We start from the raw sequence: 25,229 nt of genomic DNA, 5'->3' as shown, positions 1-25,229 counted from the left end.
AGAGTGACTAAAACTGGTGAAACGTGAAAATGGAAAGTTTAAGAGAAATTATTTTAAAATGGCATATTAATCTCCCCTAACACATAGCATTTAAACATTTAAATGCATTTAAATTTAGAAAGCAGCAAAGTTTAAGTGTTAAAAATTGTATTAATGATGCATAGAGCTATCTACTTATGCTTGCAGTTCTTTCAGTCTTCCAGTCTGACACTTCCTTTTTCATCCAGCCTGCTAATTTCCCCTCTTTTGTGAGGAGTAACTGTTTTCACACTAGTGCTTACCCAGCAAGCCTCCTTATTGTTTCATGGTTAATTATCTTCTTGAGCTTCACCTTCTCGAGTGAAGGGAGAAAGACTGGGCCTCCCCACAGCTCTAATGAAAGCTAGATTTTAGAGATGCACTGTGTGAATAAATGCAGTGTCTGATCTACCGACATAATAAATGAGTTCCTAAACTTTATGGAGTCAGAGCTCATCCAGGAGGTTTACTGAACAATGCAGAAAGATGCTTTATTTTTAAAAGGGGGGAGGAATATGGCTTCAGTGTGAAACCAAATACCGTAAACTGTTCCAAAATCTGTAAACTGTTCCAAAATCTGTAAGCATTACACAAGTGGTACATGTCAAACACTCAGTTTCAGTACAAACCTGAGCTGCTACGTAAAAGACTTTGAGCTATACACTCTAAAGTTGTATATTAACAACGCTTATACTAATAATGTTAATACTAATTGCCCTGTGCCCCTCAGCTATTACACAACTTGGTGAACTCGTAGCACTCATTGGACTTTTTGTGCCTTACCAGCACTGAAAATAGCCATTGTGAGTGGATCTAAATCTTCAGGTTATGTTCCAATTTGAGCCCACGTTTAAACTGTGTAACATTTAAAATAACGTCTTGTAATAGAAGTTTGAACAATGGCAATAGTGGTTTTGCAATGTGATACCCTTTGTAATTTTGTACACAGCCAAACTTAAGGCAGGCAAATGTAATAAATCTTTCACAACAACAAGATATAGTTGTCCATTACTTTGTCTTCTTTTAGGTGAATTTCTACAGATTAGTCTTATATTAAATCATTTCTCAACTGACCAAGCCAAAATGTGCATATAGCATGGGTACTAGAGACATTGCACGCGATCTGTTTGACATACTAGATTAGACTGAAAATTCCAATCCTTTTTTTCCAAGCCAGCTCCAGGGCTGTGTTGGCATCTATTATGTACAGAGAAAACTATAAACATCATCACTTACCCATGATGGAGACAAGAAAAAAAAATCTCACAGTTCAAGAATGAAATGATCGGGATCTCTTATACCTGGAGATGAGGACAGTGTTTCTATTTTGCAACATTTGAAATGCAGCTCTTCTTAGATATAGGCTGGATAATGGCAAGGATCAGTTCTATTGTAGCCTCAAGGTGCTTACCATTGTAATTTTGATTTGTCACCAGAGAACTCTCCGCCACTTATTGACAACTGTGTTGTTTAACTTAACACTTGGAAATCCATAGGTAGGTAGACTGTGGAAGTACATGTAAAATGCTGCTTTGTTCTACACTTTGACTTCACTGTACTTGATTATTGATTCCCCTCTATTCAATATTCCAAATTTACAGGTGGTAAATCAATGACTTCAGGAAGTGCTCGAACTACGATTGCAAAGAAATTGTGTTGGAAATTTAAATAGGGCGAAAAATAATTTGTTTTCTTTCATAATGTGAATTAGTCTAAATCTGGTAGTCTTTCAACTGCTTTATGAGGAGGAGAAACTGATGATAGAGCCAGTTATTTTTCATGCAGTCCTGGTATACATAAATAATAGATAACGTCTCCCTTTCCAGTATACAGGAAGAATTTTTATTTAGAAATTCAAGCCTCTCTCCTCTCCCTGTAAGGAAACTCTCAGTGAGAAAACTTTCTAGGTTTCTCCTGAGGTCAAGCTCCCAAGGGCTTATGTCCTATTCTTTTGTACCTTATATCTATCTGTTTCTATGGTGATTCTCACTCTTTAGTGTTTCTCACAAACACTCATTTCTGCTGAAACAAAGCTCTTAAAAACTCTGTGACTCCAGGTGTCCTGATGTGCCTGTTGTAGGTTGGAGATGGCTGTTGTGCCTACTGAGTCCATTCTTAGTGTCCACTGAGTTGTTGTGGTTTAACTGAGAGTATACGATTAAAAGACTACCAGTTCTAATGTAAATGCTACTAAATTGAGAGTATTCTTAACTTGTATGCAGACTTCTCAACTAGTACAAAGACCAAACAATAGTGGCAATATTATGCTGCTGTAGCTTTGACAGTACAACTTTGTTCATGAGCATCTGAATGCAGAGCACAACTGAACTTAGTCTGGCTAAGGAGGTGAAAGATAACAAGAAGAACTTTTTCAAATACATAAATGAGAAAAGGAAGAGTAGGGAAGGAGTGGGTCCACTGCTAAATGAGGCAGGAGACATGGCAGAGGATGCAGACATGGCAGAATTGCTGAATATCCTCTTTGCCTCAGCCGTTACTCCTCAGGACCAGCCCTTGGGAATCTGTCACTAGAAGCAAGAGAGCAAAACTGGAGCAAGAGAGACTCTCCACTGGTCAGTGAGGATTGGGTTAGAGACCTGTTGCAGCAACTGAAAATGCACAAATTGATGGGCCCCGATGGAGTGCATCTACACATGCTGAGAGAGCTGACTGGCATTGTTGCTGAGCCCCTCTCCATCATTTTTGAAAAATCATGGAGAACGGGAGAGGTGCCTGAGGACTGGAAGAAGCCAATGTCACTCCAGTCTTAAAAAAAGACAAGAAGGAGTACCCAGGCAACAACAGACCAGCCAGCCTCACCTCCATCCCCGGAAAGGTGATGGAGCAGCTCATTCTGAAGGCCATCTCTAAACAAATGGAAGAAAAGAGGGTTATCAGGAGTAGCCAACATGGATTTACTAAGGGGAAATCCTGCCTGACTAATATCCTCCTATGCTTATGTGAGCAAATGGGTAGATGAAGGGAGAGCAGTAGATGTCATATATCTTGACTTCAGTAAGGATTTTGATACTGTCTCCCATAACATCCTCATAGGAAAACTCAAGAAATGTGGGATAGATGATTGGACTGTGAGGTGAATTTTTAGCTGGCTTAACAACAAAGCTCAGAGGGTTGTGATCAGCAGCACAGAGTCAAGTTGGAGGCCTATGGCCAGTGGTGTTCCCCAGGGATCCGTACTGGCTCCAATTTTGTTCAATATCTTCTTCAACGACCTGGATGAGGGGATAGAGTGTACCCTCAGCAAGTTCGCTGACGATACAAAACTGAGGAGAGTGGCTGACACACAGGAAGGCGGTGCTGCTATCCGACGAGATCTAGACAGTCTAGACAGCTGGATGAGGGTGAACCTCATGAAGTTCAATAAGAACAAGTGTAGAGTCCTGCATCTAGGGAGGAATAACACCAGGCACCAGTGCAGATTAGGGGTCACCCCGTTGGAAAGCAGCCCTGTGGAGAAAGACCTTGGAGTCCTAGTGGACAGTAAGTTGTCCATGGGACACCAGTGTGCCTTTGTGTCCAAGAGGGCCAATGGGATCCTAAGGTTCATTAAGAAAAGTGTGTCCTGCAGGTCTAGGGAGCTTCTGCTCCCCTTCTGTTTCGCCCTGGTGAGACCACACCTGGAATACTGTGTCCAGTTTTGGGCTCCCCAATTCAAGGGAGACAGGGACCTACTGGAGAAAGTACAATGGGGAGCTATGAGGATGATTAAAGGACTTGATTATCTGTCCTATGAAGATAGACTGAGAGAACTAGGGCTGTTTAGTCTGAGAAGAGAAGGCCGAGAGGGGATCTCATTAATGTTTTTAAGTATCTGAGAGGTGAGTGTCAAGAGGAGGGGGACAGTCTCTTTTCAGTGGTGCCCAGTAATAGGATAAAGAATAATGGATATAAGCTAGAACATAGGAAGTTCCAGCTCAACATGAGCAGAAGCTTCTTTACTATGAGAGTGACAGAGCCCTGGCACGGGCTGCCCAGAGAGGTTGTGGGGCCTCCTTCTCTGGAGACTTTCAAAACCCTCCTAGATGCGCTCCTGTGTGACCTACTCTAGGTGATCCTGCTCTGGTAGGGGAGTTGGACTAGAAGATCTCTAGAGGTCCCTTCCAACCCCCAACATTCTATGATTCTATTATTTACCATCAATACAGGTGTACCAGTGAAAATTTATGCTGAAATTCTGCAGTGTAGACCAGCAATAATTAAACCTGTTTAAGTATGGTCACTTTTACGGATTTCCTGATTTTGGTGGATTTTTTTGACTTTATGGTTAAGACTAATCTCTGATTGGGTCAAATTGTGAGACTTGGCATGGATGAACTCTCACCAGTTTTCATAGGTGTGTGTCTGGGGTAGAGTGCCAGGATTTACTCTTTGCTGAACTAGGTGTGCATGGCAACATTTTGGGTTTGAGTAAAGCTAGGAATGTTTTTTTGAGAAGTTTTTAAAGGGCTTATGTTAGATTCTTGCACAAAGAAAATCATATATTCTTCTGAAGTAAAGGTGAGAGTAAAATGACATTCAAGGGCAAAAAAATCCTGTCATGTAACCTCTTGACAGATGAAAAGAAAACTACAAAGAAGCAAAAACAACAGTCAGTAAAATATGCCATGTAGCCAGGTTTTCTCGTCACAAAAGAAAGAAAAAAAGAGCCCAAATACACAACTTGGAATATAGGTCTGAGATTGTAAGCCTATTTGGATGACAATATGACTTGATAGAAAAATGTTATAGATGTTCTTCTGCTCTCTAGTAATGTTTAAAGGGCTTCTTCAGCAAATGAGAGCCAGAGATGTTAGAAAGCCGTATGAGGATAAGATGGCAAAAAGGGAGGCCAGTGCTTTGATAGAGGCTGAAAAACAGATAAAGGGTAGTGTGATAGCAGTGACACTATGGGCACAGCACAGAGGCTAAACACGTTGAGTCCCTGCTTTTGCCTTGATCTGTGATGGAACTTGGTTCCTGCAGGCCCTCACTCACAGGGCTCACTTCCTGCTGCAACCTGGCTTCTCTGCACCCACGGAGGTGGGCTGGAGGGGCTGGAGCCCTTCAGTCTTTCCTTTTGGCCACCTGCTACTGCAGGCAGCTTATCAGGAAAGCTAGAAGACCCTCGCAGGACTCAGGTGCAGGCACAACTGACTCCACAGTGTTACCTGGCATCAAGTGACATTTAAATAGCAGAGGAATGGTTAGAGGATAGTCAATTTCTCTGACTTTTTAAAATGCTTTTACTACTATTAGGGACTAACGGTTTTCATCTGGGCATCCTCTTAAAATGTCAGTGCAGTTATTTTATCTGTTGTTTAGAAGATGTGCCCACAAAACTTCTATCAGGAAAAAGGAAATGACTGGTTTTAAAACTTAGATATGACAATCCTAGCCTCCAGATTTTATTTCTGAATATTATCATAGAACTTGAAAAATCATCATAAAGACAAGTGCCCGAGCAATGGTGAAACCTCAGTTGTTCCCATAAGACCCAGCCTGCACTGAGACCCTTGCAGGTGACATCTGTGACTGCAGAGAACAGAGGTGAAGTCAGTCTCACTGCTATGGTGCAGGAATCCGTACTTATATCCACCCGTGTAGGATCCTGGCAATATCTGTAAGCATCCATAATGCCTAGCAGAAAAGCACAGGTTCTGCATGTGCAGGATTGAGCATATTATTTCGCTGGGGGAGGAAATAATAATAGTAAAATGAAGCAAGAGAAGATATGAACTACGATTTTTGATCTTTTTTTCCTCAGGAAATAAACATGTACCTTCTTTTAACTGCAATTATAACAAATATGTGTGCTCATGATCACTTTGTCTAGTGATCTGTGATAAAGCATACTGTTTCCATGTATTTTGAGACCGTATTGTAATGTGAAGATCATTTCAGTATTATGCACATGGACCATTATGCATGGAATATGCACATGGAATATTATGCATTAATATCCTTATGTGTATTAAAATGTTGATGTTGGGAAATGGGGACAGTTTACTTGTTGGCTATGGTATAGGGAACCCCATTTAGGAAATGAACTTAAGTGAAGCAGAGGTGAAGTGGGTACTGTACACATGCTACTTCCCTCAGCAGAAGTACTTGGCATGCTTGCATTTTTCAAAAGACAAAATCATGTTTGTCTTCCTTGAATGTGCACACATTCCTGGAGATGGGGGATGGTTTTCTTTCTTTCTCTTTCTTTTTCCCCTGGCCCCTAAGTGCAATTCAGTTTGGATAATTTGTCCACAGAAACAGAAAGATATCTTGCAGGGGAGGGAGGAACAGAGTTTGTATTTATTATTGTAAAAGCTCTTTTTTTCATGTTAATTCCTTTAAAAAAATATAATGGTACGTAGGGGTTACATTACAGGCCTGTTTCAACAGCACAAAGTATCTGTACTGGAGTAGCACATGCAAATGAAGTTGAAACAGAGAATCATTGTTTAATAAAATTTGCTGAAGAGAAAGCAAAACTATCCATGTTTTAGTAATGGAGACAAATGAGGAAAATGCATTTTTGAGACTTTTTCTCAAAGAACACTGAGGTTGAGGAAATGTCTTTATTTGGCTTAATAACTGTTTAACTGTTAAACACCAACCCTACAAGCACTTAAGTGCACACCTAACTTTGCTCACATGAGTTGCTGAAAGGGGATACTGTCCTGAGGAAAATAGTTCAGGGTTCAAATTAGAAACAGCCAAACTCCTTAAAGCAGCTCTTTCAAATATATTAGAATCAATTCAAACTTTCAGTCTTCTGAGTTTGTAATTTAGTTTTCTTGCCTTAATTTTATTAGAAACTTTTCAAGCAACAGCAAATGCTTCTTAAGTGTTGTTTATTTAAGGTAATATTTCAAAAACAGGAATATGCATAATATTGTGCATCTTTTTTGTGCATATTGCATTATTATTATTTTTTACTTGCTTGGTCAAAACTATTTATCTTCTTTTACTGTGAACCATGTGACTATTGAGATCTGTGCTAGACATAGGGGTATGTAGTAACCTTATAATAATAAGGTCACAGTGATCTACTTTAAAGACACCCATTCTTAGAAAGATGAAGTACACACATACGTACATGTATCTATGCATGTGTGTAGTTATACACACACACATGCAAAAAAACAAGTTTCTAAATTTCAGGAAATTTAATGCAATAGTTTACACCAGCTGGTCTCCAAAAAATTGTTGCCAGCCAAAGGAATACCTTTGCAGCATGTTTTGTCACAGACTTCAGCAAGGTCAGGACTGAGTGGATTGTTTCAAAATTAAAACTTGGTCCGTACTTGGGAAAGGCTGCCAGTGTAGCTGATAACCACTGAAGTGGGGAGATGATTCTTGTAAGAAAAGTAGTACTTCGGTAATATCTATTCAGTCAGTTCCTTGGACAGAAAAAACTATGCTGGTAAAATGACCACATCTACATAAGAGCCTTTGGAAGCATAGCTGTGTCATTCAGAAGAAACAAAAAAAATCAAAAATCAAGTCCTTTACCTTGATAGCTATGCCTGCAGTGTATACCAGGCCTCAGAAAAGCATGTGCGTTTGAAGAATAAAAAATAGGCTTTGAAGTGAGGAGCACTCAGTGAAGATGAATGGTCTGAGGTCACAGCTCTACATGTTTTATTGTTTTAGTCCGTCTGACTTGCAGAACAAACAAGGCAGCCAAGTGCTGATTTACAGGGAGAAGGTTATCTTCCTGACCAATAAGTACCAAATGTTTTGGTTTTGAGAAACAAAATCAGATTCTATGGAACATAAAATCCTTGGAACCTGTTGCTGATTTCCTGCCTTCAGGAATTTCTTTTTGCAGCTGGCAGAAGCTTAAAACAGTAAAATTGTACAGTTTAGGAAGATTTTCACAGCAATGTCTTCCTAATGCAAACTACGACAGAGCCATAAAACATGCCACAGAGAAAATGAGTAATTGTAGCTGATTTCTTGTTTAATCTAACAGGTTTTCAAAGTAACTTAATTTAATTATTGTCATTCTCTTTCACCAGTTCTTGCACGTTGGTTAAGGGTGTGCTCCAGGTGGGAAACTGGGTCCAACTACCTACCATCCAGGAGCCATTATGAAAACATGGCAAAGTGACAAATCCAAATACATGTTTCTGAACTTCACAATGTGCAGAACTGTTCTGATAGCCGTAGTTTCAGAGCAAATGGATATTTTCACAGGAATTTAAAATTTAAGCTATCACTAGCCAATATCTCACAGGGGAAAAAATAAAGGACTCTGACAAAGTTACTCCATAAAAGCCTTGGAGTAGGTAGATCCACAGAGTGACTCTAGCCTTCAACATCAGACACAACAGATTTGCAAAATCCCAAAAGCCTCCTGACCTGCAAAGGGAAAATAAATATTTTGGTATCCATACTTCTGCCCATGATATCCTAGCATGGATGCAGTACTTGGGAACCTACCTTAAAACTAAGCCAAATGAAGCATAAGAACACACATTAGCTAGGACATGGAGAATGTCTCAGCTTATCAAATATATTAGCAGTCATATCACCCTGCTGAATGGTGAATAGCCACTCTCCTAAACTTGGAGAAAATAATTCTCCCGTGTGTCAGTTGAGTGTTTTAGCCATTGTTCTACTGGACACTCTGGGATGGAATAGGCTTCTCTCTTGCATAGAAACAGTGTCACCTATGTTCATAATTAAACTAGATGCTGGAGCAGGGATTTGGACCTATCTGTCCCTCTTGCCAATCAGCTGTGCCGAACACTGCACTACTGGATAGAATTCTCCTCATCGATCTGTGACCCAATTAATATTTAATTCTTTTATGCAAAATGAAACAGGAGAGAAGTAGGCTTCCTTTCAGAACAGCATGGAGGTTGGCCTTCTCCTGAGAGAATGAGAACCTACTTCATGTCTCTTATGCCCATTCTGACAAAACCTTCCACACTCAAAATTAGTGCCCTAGCTATTGCGCTGTTGGAGAACATGCCATGATTTCTCACAAAAAGGCTGAGCAGTTTTAGTTTCTACTTCAAAGAGAGAGCTCCCAGCTGAGAACTGAAGCCAAAGATATGTGCCTTCCCCTGCGCAATTAACCTTGGCCGCATCTTGATGAATCTAAGTCAGTAACTGAGTTGCATACTGCACTTCATTGGACTACAGCCTCATTTTATCTGCTTGTATTTCAGTAACTTTGTAAGTTTGTTGTGATTTAGATTGCTGTTTGGCGTGTGATCAGTGCTGTCCTTGAAAAACAAAACTTGCTCCAAGAAAGCTTGAGAGAGCAAGAGATCATAGTTGAAAGGTTTTTTGGAGAAAGTGCTTGTTTTTCCAGATACAGTGATCATTTTTCAGCTGTTAAGATGATTTAAACTAAACAATTCTTTGTTAGTTCTATCGCAAGACTTACTGTATAAGCAAAGTTTTCCCTAAAACGGAGGCCTTTCAATAAATAGAAAAATAAATTATTTTGTGCTAGAAGAACCAGCCCTCAAATCAGCCCCAGCACCCCAGACTTCTGTTTTATTTTGAGGGGTTTAAGGCGAGTCGATACTGTTGGACACTTGATGCATCACATCTGAGTGAGAAAATTTGTCAAGATGTTCTTCTTCTCCTACACATGTTTCTAGAATGAGCAATTCTTGATGCTATCTGTTCTGAGTCATAAGAGAAAATATTACTGGAATGTTACAACAATCTTTTAAAAAGTAGGCAAAGTTTAGTTCAATTATTTATCAGCCCTTTCCCAGAGAAAGGTGTCAGCACAGACAGTATTTGAAATTCATGTAGTATTTGATTAGACTGATTTATTGTCCTTAGAGCTAAAGATATTAACATTCATTAGTCACACTTACTGGTCATCAGTACTGCCTTTATTATCAAGTAAAGAATAAATAGAAATTCTAATGAAAATTCGTCAAGTCTTGTGATTTCCAGTGCATTAGATCTGTTGTTTTAAGGCTGACAACACAAAAGTTTCTTACAAACATTTCAAAATCTTTTAATAAATCCTTTATATCATAAACTTAAGCAGGCTAAGAGAGACTCTGATATATCCAACATGATAAAGTGCTAATCACATGTTTTTCACTAACACGCCAACATATTCCTATGTGATTCTGCAGAATGGTTAAAACTTGTTGCATATAAAATGACTAACCACTATTAATTTCTATTTAAAAAAGACAAATTTCTGTGTTTTATTTTGACACCAAATAAGGAAAAAATAAGACTAAGAAATCGTACAAAATTTAATAGTTTTCATTTTAATTGACCATTTTAATGGTACGCAAGGCGTAATAAAAGTAGAAGCTTGTTAGTGATCATTGTTCACAAAACTGCTTTACTCACGTTAATTTAGTTATATGATTTCAGTGGAAGCACATTTAAAATGCGGCTGTAAATATTTTTAATCTTTTACTTTTCTTTTTTACAGGAGCCTCTGAATGTTATTGATCCCAGTTTAATGGATCTAAATGGTCCAAGTGAAGATGCACTAGAGTGGGATGAAACGGACATAAGTAACAAGCTGATCAGTATTCATGAAGACTTAGGTGATCTTGATCAGGAACTCAAGAAGGATGATCTAATCCAGAAATCTGCTTCGGGAGAATGTGGTGATAATGATGTGAATGAACGCGAAAGTATCAGTGATCGTGGAAGTCCTCTTTATTGTCCCGGCACTACTTCACCTCCAAATCCTCACATCTATCAGGTCTATAGTCTTCATAATATTGAACTGTCAGAAAAAAAAGATATGCCTTTTTTGAAAAAAACATCCAAACTCTCCAATGTAACACAGTCTAACATTTTGAACAAAAGTCTTAGTAAGGATTCATCATTTTCATCTACCAAATCCCTGCCAGATCTAATAGGGGGGACCACACTGTCAAAACCATATAACTATATGTATCAGAGTGGGAACAGAAGCAGGCATTCTGAAAGTGAGAGCGGAATAGTGAGTGAATGTGATACAGAAACTACAAATAACTCAGAAATTTTTTTGCTAAATGATATTGAAAGCACTCAGAGCAATCCTGAAATTGGGCATACAGAAACTCACGTAGATGATATAGTCAATGTAATAAAACAAAAAATAAAGCAAGATGAAGAAGACCACACTAGTCTCTCAGATGATTTCCAGTTGGCACCTTCTGCATGTTGTGGAAGTGAAAATGATGAGGATTTGGACAGCATTACCATGTCTAACCCTGTTTGTCTAGAAGAATTGCAAGGAAAACATGACTTGTTTACATTTTATGATTACTCTTATCTTCAAGGCTCCAAATTCAAATTACCAGTGATAATGAAACAATCCCAAACTGAAAAAACACATACAGAGAGCAGTTTGTTTCACGGCTTTTGTTTTGATAAAATATCTGGTAAATCTGAACATAAGCCTGGAGAGTCACAACCAAATGGGTTTATTCATGACCACACTCTGGCAAGTATCCCTGGAGAATCAGATCCCAATTCCTGTAAAGCTGCAGAAACTGTAAGGAAACTAACTGTTACAGAGAATACAGGACAGGTTGCAACTTTATCTCATAGTTCTTCATTAGAATCTCTGTCTGTAGTAGGTGATTTGTTCAGCTCAGGTATTTTTAAAAGTGGAGACGGTCTTCAGCGAAGCACCTCTTTGGAGAGCTGGCTGACTTCCTACAAAAGCAACGAAGATCTTTTCAGTCATCATGGCTCAGGAGACATAAGTGCAAGCAGTGATTCTGTTGGAGAGCTCAGTAAGAGGACATTAGATCTTCTGAATCGCTTAGAGAATATCCAAAGTCCTTTAGAGCAAAAGATAAAACGTAGCATCTCTGATATAACGCTCCAAAGTAGCTCTCAGAAAATGTCTTTTACTGGACAACTGTCTCTAGATATTGCATCCTCAATCAATGAAGACTCAGCAGCTTCCCTCACTGAACTCAGCAGCAGTGAGGATCTTTCTCTCTGCTCTGAAGACATTGTACTGCACAGAAATAAAATACCAGATTCAAATGCATCATTTAGAAAACATCTTAATAGATCTGTAGCTGATGAGAGCGATGTCAATGTCAGCATGATTGTTAATGTCTCCTGCACTTCGGCTTGTACTGATGATGAAGATGATAGTGATTTGCTGTCTAGTTCCACCCTTACCTTAACTGAGGAAGAGCTGGGTATTAAAGATGAAGATGATGACTCCAGTATAGCAACTGATGAGGATATTTATGAAGAATGCAATTTAATTTCAGGACTTGATTATATAAAAAATGAACTCCAAACTTGGATTAGACCAAAGTTTTCTTTGACAAGAGAGAAGAGAAAAAGTAACCTCTGTGATGAAATTCAGCGCAGTAGAGAAGTTACTAATGAGACATCAAAAGCCACAGATACGTTAAGCATTGAAACACTATTGAATGGTTCAGTACAGAAAATGCCAGAGAATAATGGCAATAGTAAGAATGTACCTCGTGATCGTGAAAAAGGGACAAAGAGTCACCTGATGAAAGATATCTCTCAGGTTGTGAAGGATCAGCTTGTGGATGATATGGAGAACGGCAATGTTGAAAATACTCTTGGCAGTCAAAAAGAAGGTGTTGTTAGAACGTCAGCAGCTTCCCAAACTCCTGCATCGCTTGATGTCAGAGAAGCTGAAAATGAATGTTGTGTTTGTGAAGCATTTACAGACAGTTCAGATGATTCACGTATGGATGGCAAGGAGACTGTTCTGTCATCAGATGGATCCAGAAAGCCTATGAAAGAATGTCAAAGTAATCTTCAGCCTGATCATCACTCTGTTGCTTCCTCTCCTGCTAAAAAGCCTTGTCTTGAATCTTCCTCAGAAGTTAATTTTGTAGACATACAAGATGCAGCTTTACAAATATCCTTACCTAATGGTCGGCAGCATAGAGTAAGCATTACTGAAAAATCTACTGATTGCTGTACAGCCTCAAAATCTAGCGAAGCTGAATGCGACTCCTCAGCCAAAGGTCTTGATTCATGCTGTAACTGTGAATCGGATGCTTTTGATAAAAAAAACATGGAAGATGGCTCAGTACACAATTTTGTGAGGGAGATAATAGACATGGCATCAACAGCTTTGAAAAGTAAGTCACAACCTGAATGTGAGTCGTCTGTTCCAGCTTCATTAGCACAGATCAAGGAAAAAGTGTTAGAACACTCTCACAGACCCATTCAGCTAAGAAAAGGGGACTTCTATTCTTATCTTTCACTTTCTTCTCATGACAGTGACTGTGGAGAGGTAATCAAATACATAGAGGAGAAGAGTAACACTCCTGTGCCACTGGAATTCACAGATGAGAGAGAAAATATTGAATGCTTTTTTGAAGCCTGTCCTGAGGAAGAACGGGTTGAGCAGCAGCAGTCCATTCCTAATGGTACTCCTGAAGCACTAACTGAGCAGCAACAGACCATATCGAACACCGCTTCTGAAACATCTCCAGATGAGTTATTAGGGTCATTAGAAGAAGTTAAAACTTCTTCAGAAGGTAGGGATTCATCTTTCTTACGTGACGATAATGATATAAACATCCCCAATCCTAACAAACAAAGTGCATCAAAGAATTTGAAAAAGGCTGATGATGATTTGCTGATTTCAGATGGGCAAACTGAAGATTTGGAAAAGAATTCTCCAGATCTTAGCACTAAAAAGAGTAGTAAAGGGAAATCATCTGGAACTGAAGAGCCCAAAGGATGTGCTGCTGCTTCTGAAAAGGCTTCAGCTACAGAATTTCAGTTAAAGCCTGGTCATTCACAGAAAAAGGATGTTTTCCATCAGAACAGTAAAACTCTTACTTGTGAAGAAAATCTCTTGAATCTTCATAAGGAAAGACATATAAATATGCACAGATAGAATGTAACCTCTCCAGGCACGTACATTATCCCAAAAACAGGTATGTACTGTACAAGTTGCACGTTCTCTTTTTTTCTTTTCTTTCCTTTTTTACATTTTTGTACAATGAAAGGAGATGAACCAGGATCCAGGGCTTCTGTTATATGATAGCACTATATCGTTTGTTTAGATTACACTATAATCCCAACTTATGTGCCACTGGTCAACAAGTGCAGTGAATACTAACTGCTTCTTGCCCTTTGGCTTTGCACTGACTGGAGCTACTCTCTTCTGGAACAAATCTGCTGTCTTGCAGAACTTGGGAATTCTTCAAAAGTAGTATTTCTGTTTAGCCTCCTCTTCCCTCCTCACCTGAGCTGTGGAACCAGAAACCAGCTCTGCTCATTGATCCCCTTCTCCACAGTCATCTGGCCTTACGAGGTATTCAAGCAAACTTGATGAAGCTGAACTTCTTGTTTTGCAAGAATTTGGGGTGACAAACCATGAAGAATGGCTAAGCAGAGTGGAGAATAAATATAGAGAAAATAAGTCATCTCCTGATGTCAGCTTGTCATGATTTAAGTTCAATAAGCCATTATTAAGAACACAATTGTTACAACATACAGTTAGACCAAAAGTTGTGGTTACCAAAACAAGAAATCTTTGCAATATTTTTAAAGAGTATAATGTGAAAGTAATGCAGAGTAAAGACCTGAATACCCAAGCAGCTGGAAAATGATAACAACAGAGCAATACTGGAAGCTTTGGTTCTATTTTGGTGTAAGCATTTTGAAACACAAGTACGATGGTGGAACCTAAGATGGAAAAGTGTCTCTGATCTTTTCCAAAGCTTGAAAGTGGTTCAGATCTGGAGTTTCTGATGTCCCATAAATGTCTAAAAATAACTGCACATTTAACAACAAAGGAAGATCTACAAAGCAACTTCTGGATCAGATCCTAGTGTGTAGCACTGCTGCTTTGAGACGTACTAGCTGTTTGGTGACCGAAAAGCCAGCATAGCTGTATAGAATGCCATTAATTTTTGGAAACACTTCTCCAGTAGTCCAGAGGCAGCATGGCAACTCCAAATGCCACTCTAATTCCTTATGCCTCTGCTTGCCAGAAGCTATAGCAAGGGAATTTCCAATAAAACACAAGGATAAGCACAGAACTAGGTTTCTCCAAGAAGCTCTGGAATCTCCATCCTTGGAGATTTTCAAAATGCAAGGACATGGCTCTGAATAATCTGATCTACCTTTGAAAATAACCTTCCTGTGAGCAGGAGGTTGGACCAGATGACGTTCAAGTTTCCTTCCAACTGAAGTTATGCTATTATTCCATGATGTTGCTAAGACAAAAGGCTATTATTCATCACTGCCCATGGAAACCACGAGTGCTCTCCTACTGCGAAGTATGGAGCTGTAGCAGAGGATCTGGGCCTATTTATATGAGATAGATTGCTTTGCTTCTATTAGATACCTAACTTCTGCATCTCCTGATTTTGCTGTGTTATATTGCTATGCTTTAGGCTTTCCTTTTGCACATATTGGCAGTTTACCCAGCATTCACACATTCACATATGTATAAATATGTCTAGCAAAGTCTTTAGGTTATGACAGCAATAGTCTACAGCTTGCCACAATCTCTTTTGACATGTATCTATTTGAATAATGCATTATCTTGGAGCCATCACAGCAAAGAGGATTATTTCTTGAATGGCTTTGAAATAGGCTATCATGACTTGTTGATTGCCAATTAGATTAATACTTGGACACATCCAAACAATGGAAATCAACCAGGAATTGCAAAACTTATATATTATACTATATATTCTAGAATTACATTAGAAGGATTGTGTGTATATGGAAGACACTATTTGGAAATTGAGATGATGACAAAAGTCTGAGGTTGATAAGTGATAATTATGTAAACATAAGCTTTTCCTAAATTACTGTCTTATTGGTTTTCTTATTTTTGTTTCTCCTTTTCCTAATATTAATTTGAGAAAGAATACTTACTATAGTGAGTGTTATTTTATTCTTGTTCTCTTTTGTTTTTCTGATGAAGATAATAATGTGTCTTTTAATTCATTAGTACTTTTTCTCTGAGGATCTCAAAATACTGTATAAACTTCCTCTCATTCTTCAGAACTTCGTAGATACTTCAATGGTAGCCAGCTGTGATTTATGTAAAACCAGGATATGACAATACACAGTTGGTATAAGTAGTAAGATTGGACATAGAGGATGGAGAAGTTAATAAATGCCCTCCAATGCAATAAAATGTAATGCAGAGTCTGTATGCAACAACGTAATAGGGTTATGTTATAGTATTAATTTTTGCCCGGGGGTTGACAAATACTTTTAAGGTAACAGAGCCCTTCACACTACATCCCACTTTTTACATTCAGGAAGATATCCTAGTTCTTAACTGATACACGTAACATTGCTTCCATGAAAATTGTGTACTGTGTTATTCCCAGTAGTAAATCCCTAGGACGTATATTTTTTTGTCTCTGGCACATCAAAAAATGAAAATACAAGCTGCTAGATTTGGTTTCACTAAAGTCTGAGCTCCCTTCCCCCATTCACAAGCCTGATACTTTAACTTCATCTCTCATGCTATGGGGAGTGAATTACAGAAGCAATCTATCCTAATTTGTTAACTTATTCAAATAACAGTTATTATACTTAACTATGCTAAAGATTATCTTTTTGGTGGCAGATTGTTTATTTTTTGATGAGGCTAATTACTGATTTTCCAAAGGTAATTTACATTTATTACTAATACATCTTTTAAAATGTGACAGATAAATGTTGTTCCCATAAGTGTATTATGAAAAAAGTTACTATTTAAAAACACATTATTTAATTTGAAAGATAAATGGCAAACACCATTATTTTTCCTGTAGCACCTGTGCTGTAAGCTCATTTAAATGTTTAATTCCATGTGTAGCTGCAATACTTAGAGAAAAATAATCTGTAGTATATGTGTACCTTAAGAGCATACTGAGAATTCAAAGCTGAAAAGGGCATAATTTTAAATGTAGCTTGATTTTACACTGTTTTATTATTTGCTTTGGCTATACAGAAGAATAAAAGTAGCAGTGAAGAAAATACTTTCTGCCAGATGTTTCAGTACTGTTATTTAGCGGCATGCTACAAAAAAAAAAAGACCATTACAGGAAGATAATAGTAATTCTATAAGCAGGCTTAAAAATGTCTCTGTTAGCAGTGACTAGTCTCTTGTACAAGCCAACGTGGAATTCTTCAACAGTGGTGTTCATAAAGGTGGGCTGATTTTATTTCTCAAGTAGGGGACAGTTTGAAAGAACTATCTTTCTGTATATGGGATCATGCGATCTCCTGCTGTCACTGTGACCCATGGCTCACCAATGGGATACGAATTTTTAATCCATATTCAATATACATAGACATCAATATATTAAGGAGGTTTATGTGATGTGTCCAAAGTCTTTTCTAGAGGATGCATTAGAATTCTGTTTGTAATATGTTAGTTCTTACAAGAAAGTCCAAAAGCTCTATCTTTCGTTTTGTGCAGGATTTGTAATTTAAACTGAACTTTTAATTTAAGGAGAAAAATATTTCACCTGGGCTTAAGAAAACTAAATTGGTTTTATGTGGCAGTGCTGCAGATATCTGAATATCCTGCCACGTGCTATAGCCAGGAGAAAGCCAGTGCTGGTACTCAGAAGGCCTGACTGTTATTTCATACTCGGCAATACATTTTTTTTGTATGACTTACTCCTTCCTTGCCTCAGCTTCTTTAGCAACAAAATAATGCGATTAATAATCCATGGGACCTGTGAAGTGTGCTTTATTCATTGAAAAGTGTTTTGAGATCCACAGATAAAAGATGATACGTAAATGCAGAGGACTATTAGTTAATTATCCATTAATAATTAACTAAAAAAAAGGAGAGAAATAATATGCAGTTTTACACAATTTTTAATATGTGATAATTTACTTTTAAAGACTGGAACTACAAGAATAACCTAAATCTTTGCTTACTTTTTTTTTTCCTAGAGTGTTTTATAGGGACATAGAGACTATAATGTTTCTTTATAAAGTTTGAAACAGTCTGACTTTTTATCTCCTTACAGTAGCTGAAAAAATAAATAGAGGGATAATCTTCTATTGTCTGTGAATTACATAATTTTTAAAAAACTTGATGTAATCCATCAGTGAGACTTTTCTTACTATAGATACTTGAAACTCATGCCAGAGTTGTAGAAACCTTTTGATACAATCTTCCCCTTTATTCAGATCAGTTCTCCAATAATTTCTAAACAAACTGTTGAACTTTTTGCTACATTCTTGTAAGTACGTATCTTCTTTAAGGAGCGGAATGCGGGGAGGGGGATCAGTTACATCCAATAAGATCAAAGGAGAAGGCAACTCGATAGATCTAGATATTCCTGCTTAATTTGGAAGGCACATAATGCACGTCTGGAGAGCCTCCACAGAAATGCCTATGAGATGTACTTTGCACTAATCTTTTAGCTGTATTCTGACAGTTATTTCTTCATAATCCTCATCATAAGCCTGTACTCCTTAATGAATAGTTTAACTCTCAACTCTGAGCTGGTTAATTCTATAGTATGAAAATTTAAGTCATTGCTGGTACTAGAAGTGTCTAAATAGCTATTTACGATTTAAAAATACGGTGATGACACTGACAATTCTATTCATGGACCAATTCTGTGACAATCGTTTCCTCCTCTCCATTGAAATCCGATTCTGTATGTTTACATAAATATTAAAATAAGTGACGAGTAGATCTTTTTGTTGCTTGACTTTTGAAAATTCCATCGGTGCACTTTTGCGTGTACTGAAGGTAAGTTTGCAGGTAAGGACGAGGACACAATCCAGGGAAAAGGTCAGATTGGATGACTTCCCATGTTTCTTTAGAAACAAGTCTTTACAAAAATCAGTGAGTTTTCTACAGCGATACAATTTTTTACACTAACTTGTACCTCAGGCTGTTAAAAGTCATTGTTTGCCTACTGTATGCTTCTGCATTAAAAGCTCCAGCATGTGACCGTTTAATGACTGTCTATAGTTGTTCTGGAAGAGCTATGTTTTGCAAATAAAACTTCATTTTCTGTAACCTGCTATTACTTTTTTTGTTTCCTTTTAGAAACTTGGCTGCAATTCAGGTGCAGGTTCATCCTGTAAACCCTGGGATGACCTCCAATTCCATTGTATCACTGCCTTTCATTACATTGACTCCCAAGATAAATTTTCTTTCCAAATGCGATTTGTCCATGTTGGCTTTGTGATCAGGCTGCATATGCTCATCCTGTTTCAGTGATCATTTTGTATTGCAGCAAGGCCATTTGCTTTCATCTGGATTCCTCTCCCAAGCTACCTCTAATGACCCCCCCTTCCTAAATTGGATGCTCCTGTACTACTTATCACTGGTTCTGTTCTTTAAAGTACTGAAGCTCCACGGAATTCACAATCGGTTTGGTTCGTCTTTTCAGAACTGTACCTGTCAGTACTCTTCTATTTTATGTATCAAATTTAATATTTATGTGTATAATGCATAAGTTTATTGAAACTATTTTACTTTTAAAGTGACAATTTTGTTGGACTGCAGCAAAAAGAAGTCATTAGCTCTCCTGATTCAATACATCTAAAAATTGAGCAATTAAACTAAATGGCATTTTATTTATTTAATTTTAAAATGTAATCTATGCAACACTTCAAGAAACAACTACATGGTGTTGTATATTAGGAACTGTTGACATTCTTCTGAATTAAGTACAACATTTTGGGTTTTTATGCTTCTTGAGGTGGTAATGAGAAAAAAAGTTTTTAAAAAATGTGTGCCTTGCTGTATTTCTTATACCATTTATTAAAAAGCTGCTTTCACAGTAAAATTATGTTGGTTTGAAAGGAGGAAATAGCAAGGTTAAGATGTGTGAATAATTTCTGTATATATGTATAACCAAGTGCAAACATTGATGTATAATGACAGTATAAAATGCTTTCATGTTTGTGATGTCCAGTGATGTGGAAAATATAAGCCTTAAAACCATTACATTGCATGGTAATTAGAATTGGCATAATAAACATAGTTTATTGAGGAAAAAAAAAAAAAAAAGAAGAACTGGTGATCTGTTTTGCCTGCGTGCCAAGAACAGAATGATTTATCAAAGTACAGAAGGATATGGTTTTGTTTGCAAGTATACCCTAGAGATACGCAGTTCCCCAGCTGGTGAAGATTTGTATTACCGGGCTCAGAGGTAAGGAAATTTTTCATTAAAGATTCTCAGGTCTTTTGGACCAAACCAGGAGACATAAATATTTCGTAGTTTAAGCTAACTGCAATGGTGGCAATGATCATGCAGTTTTATGGCAGATCTTTTCTTTGTTTGTCAATAAGCATTTTGTCTGATTCTTTAAATTTCATTGATTTACATAATTATGTTGAATAAGCTTTATATATATTTCTGTAGACACTTTTACAGTTGGCTGTTTCAATGCTGTATACTGTACATTTTAATTGTTTTTATCTTGTGCTAAAACTCTGTTGGGTGGTGAAAACAAGCCAGACAGCTTTATAACCTATATCTGCAAACATGGCATTCTTCTAAAAACATTATTGGGAAAGAATGTCAGGAAAGTTTAAAGGCAAGCAATGCTCTCCCATATCACCTTTAATCATTATTTTTCCAAGTAAATAAATGTTTTTACAAAAAGCTTAAACATTCTTCTTCCTCTCAAAAATGTGCATCAGTTTGACAAGCTTTGCTACTAGCTGAGAGGAACTATAGTGACCAGCTGGTCTATTCATAGAACACTTAAGGAACAGGTATTTAAAAAAATCCCCCTTTTTTTCCAAATTATTAACAATGTCCTGTTACTATGAGAAGCTAATTATTTATCTCTCCATTTAAATTTCCACTGTGTAGCTTTGTGTAGGCCTTGATGTGGCTAGGACAACAGAAGAAAACTCTTAGCTTTAAAGAAAAGTGTAAATAAGAAGTGATTATTAAGAGAGCCTTTTGAATCTGTAGATTTCTGATCTTGCATATCTTCTATCATTTACAAATCTAATAGGTTAACCTATAAATGCCTAAAATGTGGAACTATATAGCTAAAGAACACTTCAATATATTTTAAATGTTTTTTGAGTATATATAAAGTAATTCAGAATATAACTCTTAATTTTAGTAAAATACAGTGACAATTATGTTCATTTATGAGATATTTCAAACATGATTCTTAAAACGTTCTTGACATGGAAAATGAGTTTGGAACAATTCTCTTTTTTTTTGTTCCCTCCCTAGCATTTCTGGCTTATGTTGTATTTTTTTAAACTTACTTTGACTATAGTCATACTTTACTGTATGATGACAGGAAAGCTAATAAGTCAGAGGATTTTCAGATCTGTCACCTTACCCAACAGACTGTGCAGAATTCCATCAATTACTTGTGCCATTCTATTAGGCCATTTGCCACAAATTCACTTTTTCTTCCTGGGGGAAAATAGTTCTTGTCAAATCAATAAACCACATATTCATCATACAATATCTGTAATATTGTATGGTCACAACTCAAATTTCTGTGGTTCCTTTCTGAAAGCTGCTGAACATTTTAATTTAACTACTATTCCTAGATCTGTATTATTTGGTCTCGTGAGATAAAGTCATCATTTTTATGACTGTGACACAAGACCCACCATTAACAACTGTTCCTTTTTTGGCACAGTTAGCAGCTTTACGTGTTTTTATTTTTCTTCTCAGAATATACTGGACTTTGTTGTCAATAAAAATTAATTTCTAAAGGAAATGCATGACATATACTCTATAGGATTTGTTCGTGTCATTTTGTAAGTCATACCTAGGGCCAAATTGTGCTTAGAACTTGAAAGAAGTTCTAGTGTTAACTCCCTAAAGAAAAACATCGGTATAGTGTAAAATTAATGTTGATGCACCAATACTACCTCTAAGATCAGCCCATTCCTGTATAGACCCTGTTCCCTGCTGGTGAAATTTCCTGTGGTGTAGAAGCATGCTGCAAGCTTTCTGCAGCGTGTATCCCCACCTGAAGTTCCACAGGCCGCTTTTTATTCCACACGCGCCCTGGCTTGTGCTTGAACAACATCTGCAATGTGTGAGGAGGCTGTTTGACAGCGATGGCCCTGACACGTGGATCTCCCTTTCCTGCCTGCTTCACATTCCTCCCGCGGAGAGCCAGAGCTCTCCAGCTCTAACCAAAGGGAGCGTGCACTGACACTGGTGGTAAAACACATGCCTACAACTACGATTGTAATCACAGCAGTTTTATACATGGATGGCCTTGTAAAACACATCCCCAGGCTTTCTCACTCAATGGTTCGTCTCTTCCCCAAGGTAAGTCAAAGAGTCTTTATGGAACAGTGCCTCTGCACCATTGTCATAGTAAGAAGAATTTAGGTGCCATCTTTGTGTTCTTATGCTTGGTTGTGCTGTCCATTGTATAAACGTGTACGCGTAAGCATACGAACACATGTCAAGATGCTAAAATTGTTCCTATTTGTTTCACAATAAGCCCAAATAAAGAGTCGCTGTCAGTTAGACGGCATCTCAACCTTCCTTCCTGGTGACAGGAGCCACAGATGACATAGTCTCCATATCACATATTTTAGAATTTTATTCCAGTTTCCCTGTGTTGAGGCAAATGACTTATTTTGACTAAAATCTGCCTGGTAAAAGGGCTGCCTTTTTTGGGGGGGGATGGGGTGATTTGAAGACATCGGGAACAATGGTGTGAAGTTTCCTGTACTGCAGTGCACAGAAAAGGGTTTATTAATGTTTAGGCCAGACCATACTCATACTTGGCTCACGAGGATTAACAGGGATGTCAAGTTCTTAGCCAAGTCAATCTCCTTTACTGACAAGTTTCTACAAACATATTCCTAATAATAGCATCACTTTGAAAGGGATTTTAGCCAACAAATGACATCTGATCTATTGCCTTCAGTGCTGTGCTTCTAATTTTCAGCCTCACCCTGTCTTTTATACCTTTTCCACCAATCTGAATCACTTAAATTTTTAGTTTGACTACTGTTTGCTCAGTAAATACATGCTCATCCCTGATTTTAGAAATATTTTTAAGTAGTAGACAGTAAATGAACTTGGCATTACTTAGGTCTGTGCAGTGGATGAATTAAAGTGCTTCAGTGCTTTAAAAACAGCAACAGCAAGTAGTATAACTTTATTTGTGGGGTGAGGGGAAATAAGTGAAGTTAGAATTATATAAGTCAGTAATTTTAATGTATGAATATTACTGGGATATTTTAGTAATTGTCAAAATAATTCTTAAAAATTACCAGAAGTATAGAATTACATCATGCTTAAAATGAAATTATATAGTATGAAAAGTCAGACAAGTAAATGTTTTTACCTCTGCTTTATATTGAGCTCACCTCTCTGTGACATTTTGGGTTTTCAATGGAAGTAAAAATAATTTTTTTAAAAAAAACAGGCAGCTTTTAAAAGATTTTTCCCTTTCTTGTAATTACTGGGAGGATGTATTGAATGCAGGAAGGATTCAGTTGTAGCATTTTCCAAAGAAACGTTATGAGAGTGACAGAGAAAGGGAAACATATTTGACAAGATTTCCAGCAATGATGGAAAAACCCAAACCGTTCTTGATGCACTTCATTTACAGAACGAAAAAAAAAATCATTATCTGGAATAACTGATACTGAACATCAACCATCTCCCCAAAATCTATCCCTTTTTTTCAGGGAGAGATAAATGCTATAGGAAATAACCTGCCCTCAGGCAAGGTGGTATGGCAATTTCTCATACAGGCTTCTGTGCATATATACCTGAACTTCAGCTCTGTAGCTTTTGAATCAAAAGCCTGATCCCAGAATTGCCTTTAGAAGCCATGGGGTTTGTTCTTTCTTCATAAGGAATGGGACCAAACTTGGGCTGAGAAACATCTGCTTCTACCAGGCTTGAAAATGAAGTTAGAGCAAGCAGGTTTTAAGTAAGATACAAAGGCAGACAAAATCTCATGAAAGAAAAACAAAAAAACAATCTTTCTGTAAATCCTAGTGGTCTTCTGCCAGTAGTTTAATCAAGAATACTCTAAACTGTGTGGGATTATGACTATTAGCTGATCATTATTTATCTTGACATACTGATGCCAGACAGATCTATGCCTCTCTATAGTTTTCACTTTACTTACCTCAAAGTACGGCTTTTCAAAGTGCTGAAAAGATTATGGAAATGTCTTTTCAATGGTTAGAATTGTGGCACAAATTAAAAAACAAACAAACAAACAACAATCCCACATCTCTGTTGGGTTGCTGAGCATCTGTGCCAGCCCAGCTGATCAGTGATGCTTTTGGCCATATTTTGTGGAGGCAAACCCTTTAAAAAGCTTTTCATGCACATAGAGCTCTATTTTTGACTGTTAATATGGCTACTAAAGAAAGCTTCCTCTGTAAGGAGAGTTAAATGAGAATATAAACAAATCTCAAACCTGTTGCTATTCATTTCTAATATTCTTGCATCCCTCCTCCTCTGGTCTCCTGAGCTGAGCAGTTACACCTTTTCTTACAGAATTCAGCAACTAAAGGAAGGGTTTGCAACTCATGTTTGTAACAGGCAATTTCCAGGTAACATTTTGAAAGGTGGACAAGCAGCAGGCGAGCCACAGGGGCTTGGAGCGAGAAGGTGGCTGGTAGATGTGTAATGCTGGCTAGAGGGAGGCTACGGATCTGCAGGTGTTATGCTGGCTGATGACTGAAAAAAGAAGAAGAGGAGGAGGTGGAGTTTCAAGGGCAGTTGATGGGAACTAGCTCTGGTTAAATATTTTGTGGAATGGTAGAAGCATACATTGTATTGAAAGAGATTTATCTCTATTGCTAGTCTTGTTATTGAAAACTGTAAAGTGATGCTATTCATGAATACTCATTTTTCTGAACCTGCTGTTCAGCACGCCAAGCATATCAATCAGATGTAGTATTGTCAGTAAATTAACATGCGATTGCATTAAACATAGGGTGTTGAAAAGGAAGTTCCTTCTTGGAAGGGGAGTGGTATCTGTGTGTGAGTTCTTTGAAGGGGAGGAATGTGCTGTCAATAATTATCATCAATTGGGAGTAAAGTCAAACTGTAATCTGTGTGTACATATTTCAGTGCCACTCGCCACTCATGGCCACAGTGAGAGGGGAATACAAAGGCAGTAAGTGTATCAGCGACTTAGTCCTTAGTGCTATATCCTGCACAGTGGATTTTCATACGTAGGACAGCATCCAGAAGTTTAAAGGTCACCATATTAAAGAGGTGTAGAAGATATGTGAGAAACAAAAAGAAACGGGGAGGGGAGGGGAGAGGAGAGAGGAGGGGAGAGGGGAGGGGGGG

General features: G+C 37.8%; 1 protein-coding gene across 1 annotated transcript in view; it reads left to right on the top strand.

Moving 5' to 3' along the window:
• The window catches only part of AKAP6 (A kinase (PRKA) anchor protein 6), a gene marked incomplete at its 5' end in the record, with an annotated part of 86,366 nt that extends 66,845 nt beyond the window's left edge, over nucleotides 1-19,521 (top strand). The window contains 3 exons of the mRNA XM_009871326.1: nucleotides 10,439-13,493; nucleotides 13,605-13,898; nucleotides 18,998-19,521. Coding sequence (XP_009869628.1) covers nucleotides 10,439-13,493; nucleotides 13,605-13,858 — 3,309 coding nt within the window. The remainder of the gene's footprint in view (nucleotides 1-10,438; nucleotides 13,494-13,604; nucleotides 13,899-18,997) is intronic.
• Nucleotides 19,522-25,229: the final 5,708 nt, after the last annotated feature.

This window comes from Apaloderma vittatum, unplaced genomic scaffold (assembly GCF_000703405.1).
Source record: "Apaloderma vittatum isolate BGI_N311 unplaced genomic scaffold, ASM70340v1 scaffold9356, whole genome shotgun sequence".
In the NCBI taxonomy this organism is placed as follows: Eukaryota; Metazoa; Chordata; class Aves; order Trogoniformes; family Trogonidae; genus Apaloderma; species Apaloderma vittatum.
The sequence above is the reverse complement of the archived record's forward strand: the minus strand, read 5'-3'. Positions and strand labels throughout refer to the sequence as shown.